The sequence below is a fragment of the Arachis hypogaea genome, chromosome 8 (genome assembly GCF_003086295.3).
Source record: "Arachis hypogaea cultivar Tifrunner chromosome 8, arahy.Tifrunner.gnm2.J5K5, whole genome shotgun sequence".
NCBI classification, from domain to species: Eukaryota; Viridiplantae; Streptophyta; class Magnoliopsida; order Fabales; family Fabaceae; genus Arachis; species Arachis hypogaea.
The window spans coordinates 13083941-13100481 of record NC_092043.1 but is presented as its reverse complement, the minus strand read 5'-3'; the positions used below and the strand labels follow the sequence as shown (position 1 = coordinate 13100481).

At 33.6% G+C, this 16541-nt stretch overlaps 1 protein-coding gene across 1 annotated transcript; it reads right to left on the bottom strand.

Moving 5' to 3' along the window:
* Positions 1-9883: 9883 nt before the first annotated feature.
* Positions 9884-14909, bottom strand: LOC112705019 (protein FAR1-RELATED SEQUENCE 5-like). Its single transcript, XM_025755880.2, has 3 exons — positions 13065-14909; positions 10185-10504; positions 9884-10106 (listed from the first exon to the last, which is right to left on the bottom strand). Exons 1-3 carry the CDS (start codon positions 14907-14909, stop codon positions 10034-10036), a joined length of 2238 nt encoding a protein of 745 aa, XP_025611665.1. The 3' UTR covers positions 9884-10033.
* Positions 14910-16541: the final 1632 nt, after the last annotated feature.

The following is a 16541-nucleotide window of genomic DNA, read 5'->3' as shown; positions in this document are numbered from 1 at the left end:
AGTTCTACAAGAAGTATTTCCCTCCATCTGCCCGCACTGCCAAGGAGTTGGAATTTCTGTAGTTAAGATAGGAAAGCATGACGGTGGATGAGTACACCCAGATATTCGAGGACTTATGTCAATTTTCGAAGTTTTGCCAGGAAAATCTTGCAAAATATGAGGAGTGGAAGTGTATTAAATATGAGGGAGGTCTCAGGGAGGAGATGTTAGCCTTAGTGGGTCCAATGGAGATCAGGAACTTTGCTAAATTAGTCAATAAGAGTTAACTGGCAGAGAAATGTTCAAAGAAGCTGGCAGTTGCACGAGCAAATCATCGAGAGGCTGCACAATATAGTTTCGATCGGAGACTAGCCCCTCAGGGTAGAGATTTCAAATCTAACGGACAACAACAGCACTGGAACCGACCTAGAGGTGACCTTCCCATTCGTTTCAATGGTAATAACAATAATCATAATCTAGGATGGGTACAGGGAGACCTCAATAAACTCAAGATGACCTCATATGCCCGAAGTGTGGAAAAGATCATGGCGGGAGGCCTTGCCGGTTTGGTACAAATATATGTTACTACTGCAATAATGAGGGACATCTGGTAAGGAACTGCCGCAAGAGGATTTCAGATAGGGCCTCTAGACCCCATCAACAGAGTAGAGTTTTACCGTGACTACTAACAAGCGCCACTAGATCCAGTCACTTCGCTTGAGGTGAGTGTTATACTAATTAAGAACCTTAACCATAACACAAGATATGGATGTCATTATAATTTCATGTGCATAGTTGAAATTTGAGGGCAAAATTTTCTTTAAGGAGGGTAGAATGTAAGAATCGGTTTTCGATAAACAGATTTTTCTGGATATTTTAAAATTTATTTCACAAAATCTCGAATCACGCCCCAATAAGAAATAGTGAGGCCGACCCAATGGTAAAAAAAACGAAAATTAAAAAAAGAAAAAAAATTAAAAATTAAAAAAAAGGCCATTAATATGGTCAAAATTAACTTTATGAGGGTAATTAATTCCCCTAAGTCAAATTTGACTAGTAAATAATAAATATTAGCTTACCATTGATTTATTTTTTTCACTAGAAACTTTTTGAGCTGAGAATTCACTTTTAATGACAGTTATGCATGCGTCGAGAAAAACTCTAGTAACCGAAAACCTCGAAATCAATGGTCAAAATAATTTCTTCCCAACTAAATGTGCCTCAAGATTTATATTAGTCATCCATCCATGATTTACTCTTTTAAGAATAAATATTAGCCATTAATTATTTTAGCGCACAGTAAAAGTTACCTGAACTGAAGTTTTTACTAATACTCCGCAAATGACTCCTAGAGACCCCAAATCTTCTTACATGGCATCCAAGTAACTTGTATCTCCTTCCCAACCTCTAGGCCGAGACTATCTCAGCTTTTCACCCCTCTCTGCTATGCATTTAACCTTGAGTAACTAACTGCGGTTAATTGTGGATAAGTTCGATATGCAAGCGCTGTCTAAGTTTTTTCGTTTTCACGCTTCTTATTCATTGAATCCTAACCCTTGACTACAAAAATTTCAGCCTCTTTTACCATCATAAATTCACTAAGATGTTGATTTTTTATTTAAGGAAGTATTTGCCACAAAATTCACAGAACACTTTACACATTTTTACACTCTTTTGACCAAATTCTTGAGAGAGGAAGACAGAAAATTCTTAAACTTGTTCTCTGTGCTCCAGCCACTATTTCAACTCTTCTTTCATTTTTCTTCATGTGTTCTTCAAGGACTCAAACCATACAAGCATAAACTGTTGCCCATTTTCGCTAATCCTTGCATTTATACCAAAATTTCGGCTAGATAAACCCTTGTTCTTCCTCTTTTCCTTTTCTATTTTAAAAATAGTAGCTATGATGAATTATTACTCTCCTCCATGTATAGAGAACTCATCTTGAAGCACCCATGGAGCACGCCTAAGAAATTAGAGAGATTCGAGTTCAAAGTGGTTGAATTTCGACGTTTTTGCGATACTTTCAGCCAAAAACAAAGTTGCACCATCATCAGCTGTGCTTCTGCCCTTGTGTTCACGTTTTGCAGTGTGTGAAAGGTTTAATAACTGAATTTTTAGAGTATGCTTGTGCTTGTTTTCGGTGTTCATATGAGCCACTTTGTGGTGATTTTGTGCTTGATTCTTAATTCTGAAAATTTAGTGATGCTTCTATGTTTTTGGACTGTTATTAGAGTGATAAATGAAGCTTATTTGCCTCCAAAAATTGTATGAAACCACTGAAATTATTTGGAGCACTTGGGGTTCAAGTTTCAAGCCTTAAAAGTCACTAAAAGTGGATAAAAATGAAAAATTACACCCCTAGAAATCCAGCCACTAGATGATCATGAAAGTCACATGTATAAGGGTTAAAAAGAGGTTAGAAAACTTATTTTTAATCCTATGGAACAAAGGTGTAAAAGTAAAAAAGGTTTTATGGTCATTTTTGGGTAAAAAGAGAGTTAAAACTATAATTTAAATAAAAAATAAATAAAATTTTGAACTTAGTATCATTAGGGGTAAGATAGTAATTATTTAAATTAGTTGAGTCAAAATTATAATTATAATAAAGTTTCGGGTCTAAATAAAAATTTTAGTAAAAGTTAGAAGTAAAACGGTAAAAAGTGGTAACTAGAATAAGTAAATAAATTAATAAAGTTGAAATGATCTTTTAGGTCCCTAAGGGTAGAATTGATATTAATTAAAAATATTATGGATAATTTGGTCATAGAAAAATATTAGAATTAACCCGGTAATATTTTGACGGTAAATCAGGTTAAACGGTAAAACTAGAGTACTTATGGGAATATTAGTAATTTTAGACATAAAGTCAAATTAAAAATAATTAATTAAATTAATGAAGGATAAGAAGGTCGTTCAGAAAAAAATATGAGGGTAAAATGTTGAAGTAATAACAACAATGGTGAAAGCTAAGCGTCACTAAAAGCCTAAAGAAAACTAGAAAAAGGAAGTTATGTATGAAAATGGAAAAATTGGAAATATACAAGAATTCCAAGGACAAAATGGTAAAATATGTAACAAGGCTGAGATATTTTCAGAAAGAACCGGGCACAGGTCTTATTTAAAAAGAAGGGCAGAGAAGTCCCTTAGAGATAAAGTTTGTTGAGATGTGTCGCGGAAAAAGAACTGTAAATCCCTAGGTGCTAGAGGTTGTTTGGAGGTAGTATTTACCCACTGATTACTAAAACTATGTTTCCCCTTTGTGCATATATTCTAGCTTAAGCTTTGCGACGATTGCCTGTTGTCACGGACTGGTGGTATGCTTAACCACATCGACACGTATACACGGATGGACGCAATTGGAAAACCATATCCAGGACTAGTTCTTAGGTAACATCGGGTTGCGGGTAGTCAACTGACGCATGAGCTCATGGCCTGCATAGGACTAGACATGCATCATACTTGGTTGCTGCATTATTTATGTTTGTGGTTGCTTACTTATACCTGTGATTGTATTTTGTCTCTGCTTCCTGTACTTTGTGTTTGTTTACTATTCTGCTATATACTTGTACTTGTACTTGTTTGTGTGACTTACCAACCTAACTGCGCTAAGTCTTAGACTTAGGCTGCGGAACCCCATAGGATTCTTGTGTAGTACCCTGCTGGGAACCTTAGGTTCTCACCCCTTACTTCCCCATTCCACAGATGCAAACCGGCGAGATCTTCTTTGAGTTTCTGGTCTTCAGGCTAGCGAGCAGCAGTAGCATTACCGGAGGGTCAGAGCGAATTTTTTTTACTTTCATATAGCACTTTCATGTTTCTTCAGCTACCAGGGATCGATGACCAGCAGTAGTTATAATAGTAGCACTAGTAGTAGTTGTCTTTGCCCTCTCTTTGTATAGACTTTTAGAGTGCTAGGTGCTTTTGTAAATACCTATATAAACAAGTTAGAATGGGTCCCAGACTACAGTGACTCTTGTGAGTCAAGGCCTATTAGTATAAATATGGAGTCTGTAAATATTTTCATGCATGAATAAGCAACGACGTAACTTGGTGTGAATTATGATGTACTAAATGAGCCTTTGGGCATATATGTATGATATTACTATGTTTTCTGTATTTTCTATGCTTCATGTATATATTATCTATTTAACTATTATCTATTTTGTTATATCTATATATCTGACACGCGATCTCAATTAGCACTACAGGCTCATATGTATATATTTAATATAGGGTCTAAAGTCTCTAGGGAAAGCCGTGTAGTAGTGCCTAGCAGCTAGCATTGGTCATGATATGCTAGAAGCTAGGTCGTTACAACCATCCATAGAACTCTTCCTCCCTCTTTGTAAAAATTTTTTAGTAACTAAAGAAATGAAAGTGACTTTACTACTTGCCATCCAATTTTTAACTACTTTATTGGGTGAACCTATGAAGAAAGAGACAATGCAATCTGCCCAATCAGCCATGCGTTCCCCCCTCCTGGCCAGCTGTATTGTGGACATTTGCCCTCTCCCCATCAATTCGCCCCCCGGGCTACAGACACGCTCCCCCCATTTTCTATTCAAGTTTCAAAACTGCCCCTTAATTTGGGTCTCTATCTCCAATGCTGCACTCGGGTTTTTTGGGAACAACCATCAATTCGCCCCTTTCATTTAGGCTTGATGACTGGACCTGGTGATTTTGGCATTTCCATTTTTGTTTCTCATAAAACTGGATTACACATTAAACAGGCCATTTCCAGCAAACACACCAAAACTGGCCCAATATTAAAAAAAATTGACGTAAGTATTACAAGCAGATTTTTGCATTAAAAAAATTATTGAAGAAAAAGAAAAGGGACGGTTCATGAACTCTATAGCCAAAATTTCTACTTGAGCCAAAATGTTCTCTAGTAAGAAGTATTTGCCTTTAAAAATCTATAAATTTTGTGCGAGCCAGATCTCTATAGTGTGAAGAGAAACCGGGTTAATAGTCTCTTGTTATGTAGTCTCAATTTGATGAAGTTTAAGCTTGAGTTGAGCCATTTTATAGTGTTTGGTCTTGTGGATTCGTCGGAATGAGTAGTTGTTCGAACTTAGACTAGATTGCAAATAATGATGGGCAGGTGAAAAAGTAGTGGAACAAAAATTATAGGTGCTGGTGGCATTGCTGACGAAGCGCTGAGACATGGGTTAATCTGGAGTGAAACCTCTTCATGGTATGTAAGTCATTGTGACTTAAATTTTATAAAAATGCTCTAGCTAATTTTTTGTGTGTGCATTTGAGTTTTTAAATTGTGTTAGATTATTTTTTTCTCTCCGAATTTGGAATCTAGTTGTTGTTCATGAACATGGTAGAAGTAAAATGCAATATCATAGCATGTAGACATTGAATACAATTCATTTTTCTCCTTGTTCCAGCTTACTTTATTCTCCTCCTATGTCATATATAGGTTCCTGGCAAATTGTTCTCGCCACATCCAGAAAAAAATATTCTAAAGTAAGTTCTAAGTAGGGAGAGAAAACCAGAGTGTTGACGAGGATTCAAGGAGTTAATAGGTAGAGGTAAGAAGAAGATAACAAATCATCGGAGTCTAATCCCACATGATAGACCACATAAACACCAAGGAGTAATCAAAAGTAACATAGACAACACAAAGGTAACTGAAAGCTTTATAAAACTAGAAGAAAGACCATTTACGGTGTTCATAGACAACATACATGAAGACACGTCAATCCAATGGTTATGGGAGATATTCAGCTAGCAAGGACACGTAGTTGATGTCTATCTCTCAAGAAAACAGAGGCAAAAAACAAGACTCAAATTTGCTTTTGTAAGGTTTGTGTACAAGAACCATGTGGTGAGAGCGGCTAGAGAACTCAATGGTTGGAGAGTGATAGGAGCATCCCTACTAGTAGTGGAGGCAAGATATAAAAGAGGATTAGATGGAGACAAACAATTGGGGCAAGATAAAACAACTATAGTCTCAAAAAAAAGTTCAGAAGGTGAGATGAATAAAGAAAGAAACAAATGAAGCAGAACATCGGTGAAAGATCTTTCAAGGAAATCCTAATGAACCAACCGATCAAGGAAGGAATAATGAATGACAGAGAGGAGAATAAAAAGGCCTCAGTGATGCCTGAAGAGATAAAAGGAAGGTCAGACATTAACATGGTGAATATGTTAGAAAAAAGTATTATTGGGAAATCAGTTATTCCCTTGGAAGCAGAAGATTTAACCACAATTTTGTTCAAGAAGTGGCATATGTTGAAGGAAGTGAAGCCTTTATGATCCTTCAAGATGTTGTTGGTTTTCGATTCTGAGAAAAATTATGTTAGAAGCGTTTAACTCACCTTTTTATTGAATTATTTCGGAGAGATTAGACAATGGACAATGGGTAAAATGAATAGATCTCACAAAGCTTGGATTGAGATGTTTGGGATTCCTCTTCATGCATGGTGTGAGGAGAACGCTCACAAAATTGATGTCGTTTGGGATACAGTGTTAAAAATAGAGGAAAGCTCGATGGAACGACACAACCTTGACTCGATCAAAGCTTTGGTGGACACGTCCTGGTGGGTATACCGATTAATGACTGAGTAATGTTAGAGGTGGATGGTGATAAATTTAAAATTTTTATAAAAAAACATGGAGGTGAAAGAGGTAGCAATTTGGGAAAGGAAGAACAGATTGGATGCGGAGATGGAAAAGCAAAATAATGAAGAACTTTATGGATCAAAAATGGAGGAGAAGATAAAAAGTCAAGTAATAGGAGTTGAGGAAGAAGATGATGACATGGCAAAAGATGGGGAGAAAATCAAGAATATTTATGTGAAGGACAATGAGTTAAATGATGACTAAATTCTGTTATATAGAAATATGGAAGCACATGAAGATAGGGGTGTTTGTTTAGACTTGCAACAGTTAAAAGTTTTAATGCCTCTTGAAAATTCTAGATCCACAAGATGTATCTTTGATGATAGGATCTCTCTTGAAGTTATCCAAAAAACTCAACGGGCTCTAAAAAGAGGCCTAAGTCATGATGAGCAAACAAAGGAGTACGGGCTAAAAGGGGAAGAGTCTTTTTCTGACCCAATTCTACTACTAGGCTTTGAGGAGTCCATTAAAAAGAGAGAATTGAATATGGGAGCCCCTAAAGAAAAAATATGATGTGAATTAGCCCAAGCTAAAGAAAGTAATCACAATGGAAGAAAAAGAAAGCCACGTGAAGCAACGTTAGGAAAAAAAAGGAAGAAAAAACAAAGCTCCAGATGCAACGATGAGAAAGAGGATTTCGTTAGTGATTGCAAAAAATAGGAAAAAAATAGCTTCACAAAAGAGAAGGGAGGTAGAACAAAGGTCAAGAAAAGACGAAGTGAGGGAAGGAAATTTTGCAAAAAAGAAGAAACGATTAGACGTAACATTGATGAAGGAGATGAGAAAGATGACATTGAAGGGGCTGCAATCAAATCATGGAGAATGGGTTCAGAGCTTATGATGGAATGTGATAACGAGGATGAACTAGTGAAGTTCCTGATGAAAGTGAGAAAAAACTCAAGAAAGATTCCTGAAGATATCAACGTCAAAACAAGGGTCAGAGGCAAAAAGAAACCGTCTCTAAACCAGGTTGGTGACTTAATCTTGACTCAATGATTGTGTTCTGGAACTGTAGCGGCCTGGGGAGTAAAAAAAAGTTAGGTTGTATGAAAGAGATGGTGAAGAATTATATCCATGGGTTTTGGGTTTAGTTGAAACAAAAATGAAAGAGATAAATGTAAATATTGTGAAGAAAATATGGGGACAATGAGACTTTGACTGGGTTACAGTAGAATCTAGTGGGGCTAGCGGGGGTTTACTATGCATATGGGACAAAGATAGCTTCATGGATCTAGAAAGGAGAGTTGGAAGTAGATGGATCCGTATTAGGGGAACACTAAAGGAGGAAAATTTTGAGATAGCAATTTTGGTTGTTTATGGCGATCATTCTGTTAGGGAAAGAAGAACTCTATAGGAGGAGATCATTAGAGTAAAAAGAAGTATGAATGTCCCCTTCATTGCTATTGGAGACTATAATGAAGTGTTAAATTCTAATGAAAGATGCAGTGAGAAAGGTATGAGAGTTTTCAAAGTATGGATGGAAGAGATGAATTTAGTGGACTTGCCTTTACATGGTAGGATGTTCATGTGGAGAAGGGAAAGTCAAGCGAGTATATTGGATAGGATTTGTGTCGACCCAGTGTAGATTCAGAAGTTCCCGCATTTCAAATTGGAGGTGGTGCAGTGCTCAAAATCTGACCATGTTCTGTCATGGCTGAAACCAGATTCTACGAATTGGGACCCATGCCTTTTTTATTCCTAGATGTTTGGTTCTCAAATCCAAAATTTATTTCAATGATAAAAGAAGAATGGCTCAAGTTGGGTAACATTCCAACTCAAGACAAGATGAAATTGTTGAAGAAACACATCTGAAGATGGAACAGAGAAGTTTTTAGGAATATCAATGCAAGGATAAACAAATTTAAAGAAGAAATAGCCAAAGTGGAGATCAAGTTAGAGAGAGGGGAGGAGGAACAGATCAATCTGAGTATAAGGAAGGCATTGACAGGTCAACCAGAGTTATGGTATAAGAGGAAAGGGTAATATTGGAAGCAAATGTCAAGGAAAAATATATTAAAGAGGTGGATAAAAATTTAAGATATTTCCATACTATGGCAACAATTAGAAATCGAAGAAAACAAGTGGTGGAGTTAAGATGCGGTGGTCGAAGGGTAAGGGATCCTAGAAGAATCAAACAACAAGCTCGAAAGTTCTTCATGAACTTATACCACCAAGAGGTTATGCCAGAGATAAAGATCAAGGAGGGGTTGCTGAGTAGAATATCTAGTGAGCAGGCAGATGATATTGAAAAACAGCTGACAATGGAAGAAATAAAAAAAAAATGGTCTAGAGTTGTGGCTCTATAAAGGCACCAAGTCTTGATGGCTTAATATGTACTTTGTTAAGAAAACTTGGAAAATTATTGGAGGAGAGTTTAGTGAATCGGTGGCGAGTTTCTTTAGATATGGTTTCTTACCGAGATCGTTGAACATGACTTGGGTCACTTTAGCTGCAAAAATGGACACCCCGAGCGAGATGAAGGAGTTTCGAACTATTAGTATGATTGGAAGCATATATAAAACTATTTAAGAAATTCTGGTAAAAAGGTTAAAGGCGGTGTTGGGAAGTTTGGTGGGTGAAGTTCAAACAGCTTTTATACAAGATAGACAAATCCTGGATGGAGACCTTATTGCGTGCAAAAGAGTTTCATGGCTAAAAAAGAAGAAAATAAAGGGGATCATTGTGAAGTTAGATTTTAGAAAAGCGTATGACACTGTTATATAGAGCTTTGTTGATCTTGTTCTTGAACGCATGGGTTTTGGTGCCATTTGGAGGGGATGGATACAAGAACTATTCAAAACAGCAGCAATGTCAATTCTTGTCAATAGAAGCCCAACTGAGCCATTCCAAATGAAAAGAGGACTACGCCAAGGTGACCCTATCTCACCCTTCTCTAATGCCTTATGACCTTTTAGAAGACTTCTCCATGCTCATGATAGGTTGGTGCCAATCTCAGCCTAAAATTGAGTACTTGAATTAGGATTAAGTATGATTTTTGTCCCTAAGGTAGGGGCTGAAAATTTATTTCGTCCTTGACCTTTTTTTCGCTACAAAATAGTCTCAAACGTTTAGCTTAGTTTTAAAATCGTCATTAGGACTAAAATACTCTTCCCCTACCTTCTTCCCCTTCCCCTTCTTCCCTAAATTCAACCAGAAATAAATCAGAAACAACAACAATAATGAAGCAACAACCCTTCCCCTTCCCCTTCTCCTTCCCCTTCTTCCCCAAATTCAACCAGAAATAAATCAGAAATAGTAGCAATAATGAAGCAACAACAACCAGCAATAACAATAATAAAATCAGAAGCAAAATCAATGTAATAAGAAGCATAAACAAAATCAAAATTAGAGTGAAATAGAAGAATAAACAGAAGCAAAAATACAAAAAAAAGGCCCAACGTAATCAGAAGCAAAATCAGATGACTATCTGTCTGGTGGTACACAGTAGCAAGAGCAGCTCCAATGAAAGGCCCAACCCAGAAAATCCACTGCAATGAAGAAAAGGAGATATGAAATTCAAAAAGAAATGAGTGAGAAAAAAAAAGCCAGAAACGAAAAAGACATACCTGATCATTCCATGCATGGTCTCTGTTGAAGATGATGGCAGCACCAAGGCTCCTAGCTGGGCTGTTAATCCCAGTTCTAATGATAGGAAGCAGCGACGACCGGCGACCGAGCGAGGAGGAGAAGCAGAAACGGCGAGCAGCGAGCGGCGCACAATGTCCACCTTGCCGGATCTGCTGGCGTCAATGTCGAAGAGCAGCGGCGAGGACCGAATGCCGAGGAGTTGCGGCGAGATCCAGCGACCGAACGACAGAAAGCAGTGGCGGCGGCGGCGAGGAACAGCAGCGGCGAACTCCCTTCCCCACCTTCCCTTCCCCCTCTTCTTCCATTAAAAACCCACGCCCCCAGCGTGATTGAGTGATTAACCCTTCCCCTGTTCCCAGCCTTTAACCCGTTTTTCTTTTTTTTTAATTAGGGATAAAATGGTAATTAAAAATAAAATTTTAGTAAAAATGACGATTTTAAAATGAAGCTAAATTTTTGGGACCATTTTGTAGCGAAAAAAAGACCAAAAGACAAAATAAATTTTCAATTCCTAGCTTAAAAATCAAAATCATACTTAATCCCTTGAATTATTTAAAAGAAAACAATATATAAAATTAAATTAAATTATTTACTTCTATAAACCTTTTAAAATCTGAACTTAATTATAAAATTTAATTTAATAGAAAACAATATATAAATTGATATAGGATTCAATGTAAAATGAATGCAATACATACTAAGAAAATTCCTCTAATAATAAATAGAGTACAACAATTAGCTTACAGCTTTTTAAATAAAATTGATTAAAAACCGGAGTGAGTATTGTGATTTGTGAATGTAAGATTGTATTTGTTTATAGGAACAAAACACTAAAACAGAAATATTAAAATATAAAATTATGTTTGAGAGATGAGATATAAATAAAGATATTATATTTAAAGATATTAAATTAATATATTTTATGTTTATCTTAACAGAAAAAATATAAATATACTAACAAAAAATATATTTTATTTTTTATTTTTTATTATTTTTATTAACTTTTTATAATTATACTTTTTATTATTATATTTTTTTCTCAAAATTTTTAAATAAAAAATAAAAATAAATTATATTATTTTATTTTATTATTAAATAAAACATAAAAATATTAAATTATATGCCTTGTTTTAATGTTTTTAATTCTCAAAAAACAAATGCAGAACGTATTGTAGATGGATGGAAGTTGGGAACCGCCAATTATTGCGTGCGGTACGTACTACGTAGTACGTACAAATGGTACAAGATGACAGCCAGCCTCACGAATCATGATCAAGTAGTTGCCCTTCCTTCACAAACCTTAACCAACATCTTTGTCTTATCCTATCTTCTGTGGAAATTGGAATACCTTCAATATTTTTTATTCTCTGTCCACTGCCACCTGTTTTCTTCGGCTTTCTGAGATTTCAAGAGCCACTCAATTTTCTTCTGTCCAATACTCTAATTCCCTTCCCCCATATCTTCTTCAACAGCAAGTCAGCAAGATCTTTCTTTCAATCATCCAATACCTTTAGCTTCTTAGCTTATATATTCTCTATTTTTTTTACAAAAATGTTTTAAAATATTTTAAAAAATTTAACATTTAATTTGTTATAATTTTATATTTTTTTTTTATAATTTGTTTTCATTGTATCTCTGAGGTTAATACCCTGAATAGAGATATATGATTTTTTATTTATTATAAGTTTAATTTTAATATATTAACAAAATAAATAATTTTATATAGTTATCCAATTAAATTTTATGTTTAGATGACCTTTTAAAAAATGAGTTTGAAAATGATATATTTTTAATGATGTGATAATATGAGATTAGACATTTTTGTAAAGTTATTTTGTACCATCTATTTATAAAAATTAAATTCTTATTATATCATATAAAAAATAAAAAAACGTACCGATAGACTCGTTCATCCTTTTTTTTGGATTTGATTCCTCTGAAGTTGTTTATTTACTTTAGAGAGAAAAGTAACGCAATCTAAGCCATTGATAACATAAACGGTTTTGATCATCTTAAATAAATAAATAATAAATAAATACATTAAAAGAATTTTGAAAATTGTGCAAGCAGCAGTTTCCAAAACTGCGTGATTTTAATCTTTCATCTTTTTTGAATCCTGAATAATTTTTTGAAAAATTTAATAAAAAATAAAATTAATTAATTTAAATTGGGTCAAAAATATTTTTTTATTTTTTATTTTAATATAAAAAAAATACTCATGTAAATGTACTAACTTTTTTTAGATAAATGTACTCAATTTTTTTGTTTATACTTAAAATAAGAATCTAATTGAGAACAAACTAAAGAGTGTTTACAATAACTAATGATGTGATGTTGGTTTAATAGATCTCTACTAAATTTATATTAATATACATTAAATTAATTTATTTATATTTTTATGTGTTTTTATATGTTTATGATGCTTGTTTTATGTCTAATGTTGTAGTTTAAATTTAAATGTATGACTAGTTAAAAAAAATATATTATCATTAGAATAGACAAATAATAAAAAATATAAACAAAACAATCATCTCAAATTTCTTAAAGTCATTTGTTATAAATTCAAAAAGAAAAATTACAAAATTTAAATAAATAGTTTTTCATTCTATCATTTAATTATCTAAATTTGGTGTTGTAACTTCACTCCATTTGTTGACGCCATTCTCTTGTTTGATTGTTTTTCAACCCAGCTCTCGAGTCTTTTTCTACCTTTTCGTCCTTCCTTTTTTTTTCAATCCTTTCACATTTTCAAGTAATCTTTCTAACGCATCTCTATCTGAACAGCTATTAACGATTTCTTTTGCATTCAAAATATTTGAAACATTATCATCTTGATTGTGTCTACAAAAAGAATCTACCTTCTTATATGTCTCCTCTATAACTTGCTCAACAAAATTAGATGTTACTTCAAAATCTGATGATCGAGCAGCTAATTTGATTGCTTTGAAACATATATTCTTGTACCGTGCTGTAGCATCCGCTCTAGTATCACTTTGAACAACTTTTCCATCTGAGTCATGAACAATCATCTCTCTTGCTTCTCTAGTCCATCTTTTCATAATGTATTGAGCCGGAATTTGCTTCACATCCCAAACATTTAAAACTTTTAAACAATGACAACATAAGAATCCCATTGTTTCGAACATTCCACAACTACAAGAAATAATCATATCTTTCACATTGCCGGATACAGTGTATTCTCCATCTTTATCAAAAATAGCAACTTGATATTCAGACATTTGATTGTTCTCTATACGAGAAATAATATATGCAGCAGAACTCCAATCAAACTCATTTTGAAATAAATCAAATGCATTAGGAGTATATACCTGTGCAGCATGCGTCAATAACGGCGAATGAACCATCTTAAGTCTAGGAAGCTTTTGTCTTGCATTGTATTCAGCTTGTAGCTCTTTGTATCGCTTGCCACCAACAGCTAGCTCAAACTGTTTGAGAAAATGTATTATGTCTAAATTTGACCGCATAAAATCTTTCAAATCACTGTTAAAACTTTCACTAAGTTGAGTACTTCGCATTCCAATAGTATACACCTTCTTCATATAGCAATGAGCCCATTTTTCCTTCACTTTATAAATACTCTTCAACCAAGAATTGTCTTCCACTTTGTATCTTTGAAGCAATGCATCCCATGTCTCTTGAAATTGAAACTGATCTTCAGAATTATACATACAAGCTTTGAAATCTCTCAAGATAAAAGAACCATCTTTCAACTTATTCCCTAAATGTCGAATAGCATTTTGCATAATATGCCAGACACATAATCCATGATATGTTTCAGGCATTTTTTCTACCAAAGCACTTGCCATAGCAGGATCTTGATCAGTGAAAATAGTTTTAGGCTTTTTTTGCATGTGAGCTTCCAAAAATGATTCAAATAACCATATAAAAGATTCTTTTGATTCGTCATACAAAAGAGCAGCGCCAAATATTACTATTTCTCGATGGTGATTGAATCCACAAAAAACACCCAATGGTCTATTTTCTTTGTTTGTGCAGTATGTAGTGTCAAATGTGATTACATCACCAAAGATAGCATAATCAATAACCATTCTTGCATCAGCCCAAAAAATATTTGTTATTTTCTCTTCGTTATCTAACTGTATAGCATATTGAAATGAGGGATTATCAAGTAGTTGCCGATGAAAATACTTTAATAAACTACCTGCTTCACCATAGGCCAAGTCTCGCTTTCGTTTGCTTCGAAGATAGTTCTTTTGGTCTTGTTTGGTATATCCAAGGACATCTTTACCACCAGCTTGTAAATTTGTTAGTTCATGTGTTTCCTTTGGTCTTATGTCAGCTTCATCTGCCAAATCTATTTGCAATGCTTGTACTTCTGAAATCTTTCTTTGTGATGGCATCATATGACTGGTTTCCGGAATTTGCAAAATATGATTGTGATTTAACTCAAGGTCACAAATCACATATTTTTTAATATCTCGAGCAAACTTGAGTGACATTCTTACTTGGCAACTTGTTCTAGTCTCGGCGCGAGGTTGCTTTGTTAAATGATCCCGTTTATCTGGTCTTCGTTGGCCTTCCTTTGCACAAACAAGTCTAAAACTACTTACAGAATTATCAAGCTTGCATTTATTTGCATACAATTGTCGAACATCAAAATCCATCATTCCACCATAACTTTTCCAGAAGTCTTTAGCTTCTAGTACTGTGTCAAATTCCATGCCTAATTTTGGTATTTTTTTTGCTATAATTGGCCTGAATAAAAATAAATAATAAAATTCTAAATATAATTGTTATAAACATACAAAAATAAGAGTACTAAAATAAGAGTACAAATATAACTGTTATAAACATACCTGGAAAAAGTAATTAATGTAGAATTGTGTTGTGTAATTTGGGTTTTTTTTACGTTTTGAGAAATCAATTGACAATCTTCTGCAAATATAAAAAAAATAATATATTGAGTAAAATATTATCAAATATATTGCGGTGAAATTTAAAATTATTCAATAAAAAAATTACCTTTCCATGGTGGTATCATTGTGATCATCAACTCATTTGTTTCTTCTGATAAATTTACCGTTTTAGTTTCAGGAAGTAACACCTCCATGTTTGGCTTGCTCGTCTTTATTGGGGACACCATCATCGTAGTATCCATAAATGGAACTAGCATACTTGTTTCACTTAATAATTCCGTCATCTGTGTAATTACCATTTTTTTGTTCAGTATCTACTAGCGTTTTCAATGTTTGTATGGTTCTCTTCATCATTTTTTACTCAATACAAATTTTATTGTTACAGGCATTCAGTTTTGCAGAAATTTAATTCTGTGCGCTATCTTTGTAAAGTGGCGCGTTTTTTTTTTTCTTTTTAGTTTTTTAATAGTTAACGTTTTGATTCTTTTAATGTATTTATTTATCATTTATTTATTTAAGGTGATCAAAACCGTTTATGTTATCAATGGCTTAAATTGCGTTACTTTTCTCTCTAAAGTAAATGAACAATTTCAGAAAAGCCAAATCCTTTTTTTTGGGTACAAGTTCTGCCTTGCTTACACCAGATGAAAGTTTTATGTTGTTTAGCAAATATTGGGCTTCCGTGGACAAATGTGTTTCACATTCATAACAGCTGTAGATATGGTTTCAGTTATGACTTATGATCCAAGAGTCCAAGTCCATAAGTAACCCACAAAAAGGTGATCCAAAATTCCAAATGATATACGGTTTATCCAAAAAAGAAAAGCTATCCGTTCTTTAAAATAGTCTTTCTATTATTTTTATAGTTTTATTATTAACCGCCTCAAAATTTATTAATGTGACAGCTTAGTGACATTATATTAAGGGTAAACAACGCATATAAATTAAGGACTGATTTTAATTACGTAATTCAGTCAAATCAGATTTTTATTTATCAATCAACCAAAACACACTATAATGTAATTCAAAACAATAAAATTCGAATTAGATTTGTTTATAATTTGAATTGACGTAGCTCGAATTATAACCAATTTATCTTAATTAATACGAAAAATTCATAAAATTATATTAAACCAGCTCTAAATTGAGAGAATTTTAAGACATTTAAAGTTTTTAATTTAAAATTAATTTAATCTAATTTCATAAACTTGTTATATTAACTGATGTTAAATATATGTTATAAAGTTATTTACCGTGCTATATCAACAAATTTTAACGCCATCAAAAATAAAAGTGACAAAAAATTAATTTGATCAACTTAAAATTTTTAAAGGACAAATTTAATTTAAAAATTTTTTCGAAAACTAATTTAAAAAATAATTAATTTTTCAAGAATGAATTTGACCATTTATTCATACTTTAAATGTAACAAAAAAT

Bases quoted from the DNA above. Each gene is read 5' to 3' on its own strand.
- LOC112705019 (XM_025755880.2), bottom strand. From the start codon at position 14,909: ATGGAATTTGACACAGTACTAGAAGCTAAAGACTTCTGGAAAAGTTAT. The intron at 10,505-13,064 runs GTAGATTCTTTT...TTTTAATGGAAG, and splicing joins TAGAGGAGACATATAAGAAG to AAGAGGGGGAAGGGAAGGTG. The intron at 10,107-10,184 runs GTATGTCTTTTT...TCTTCATTGCAG, and splicing joins ACCATGCATGGAATGATCAG to TGGATTTTCTGGGTTGGGCC.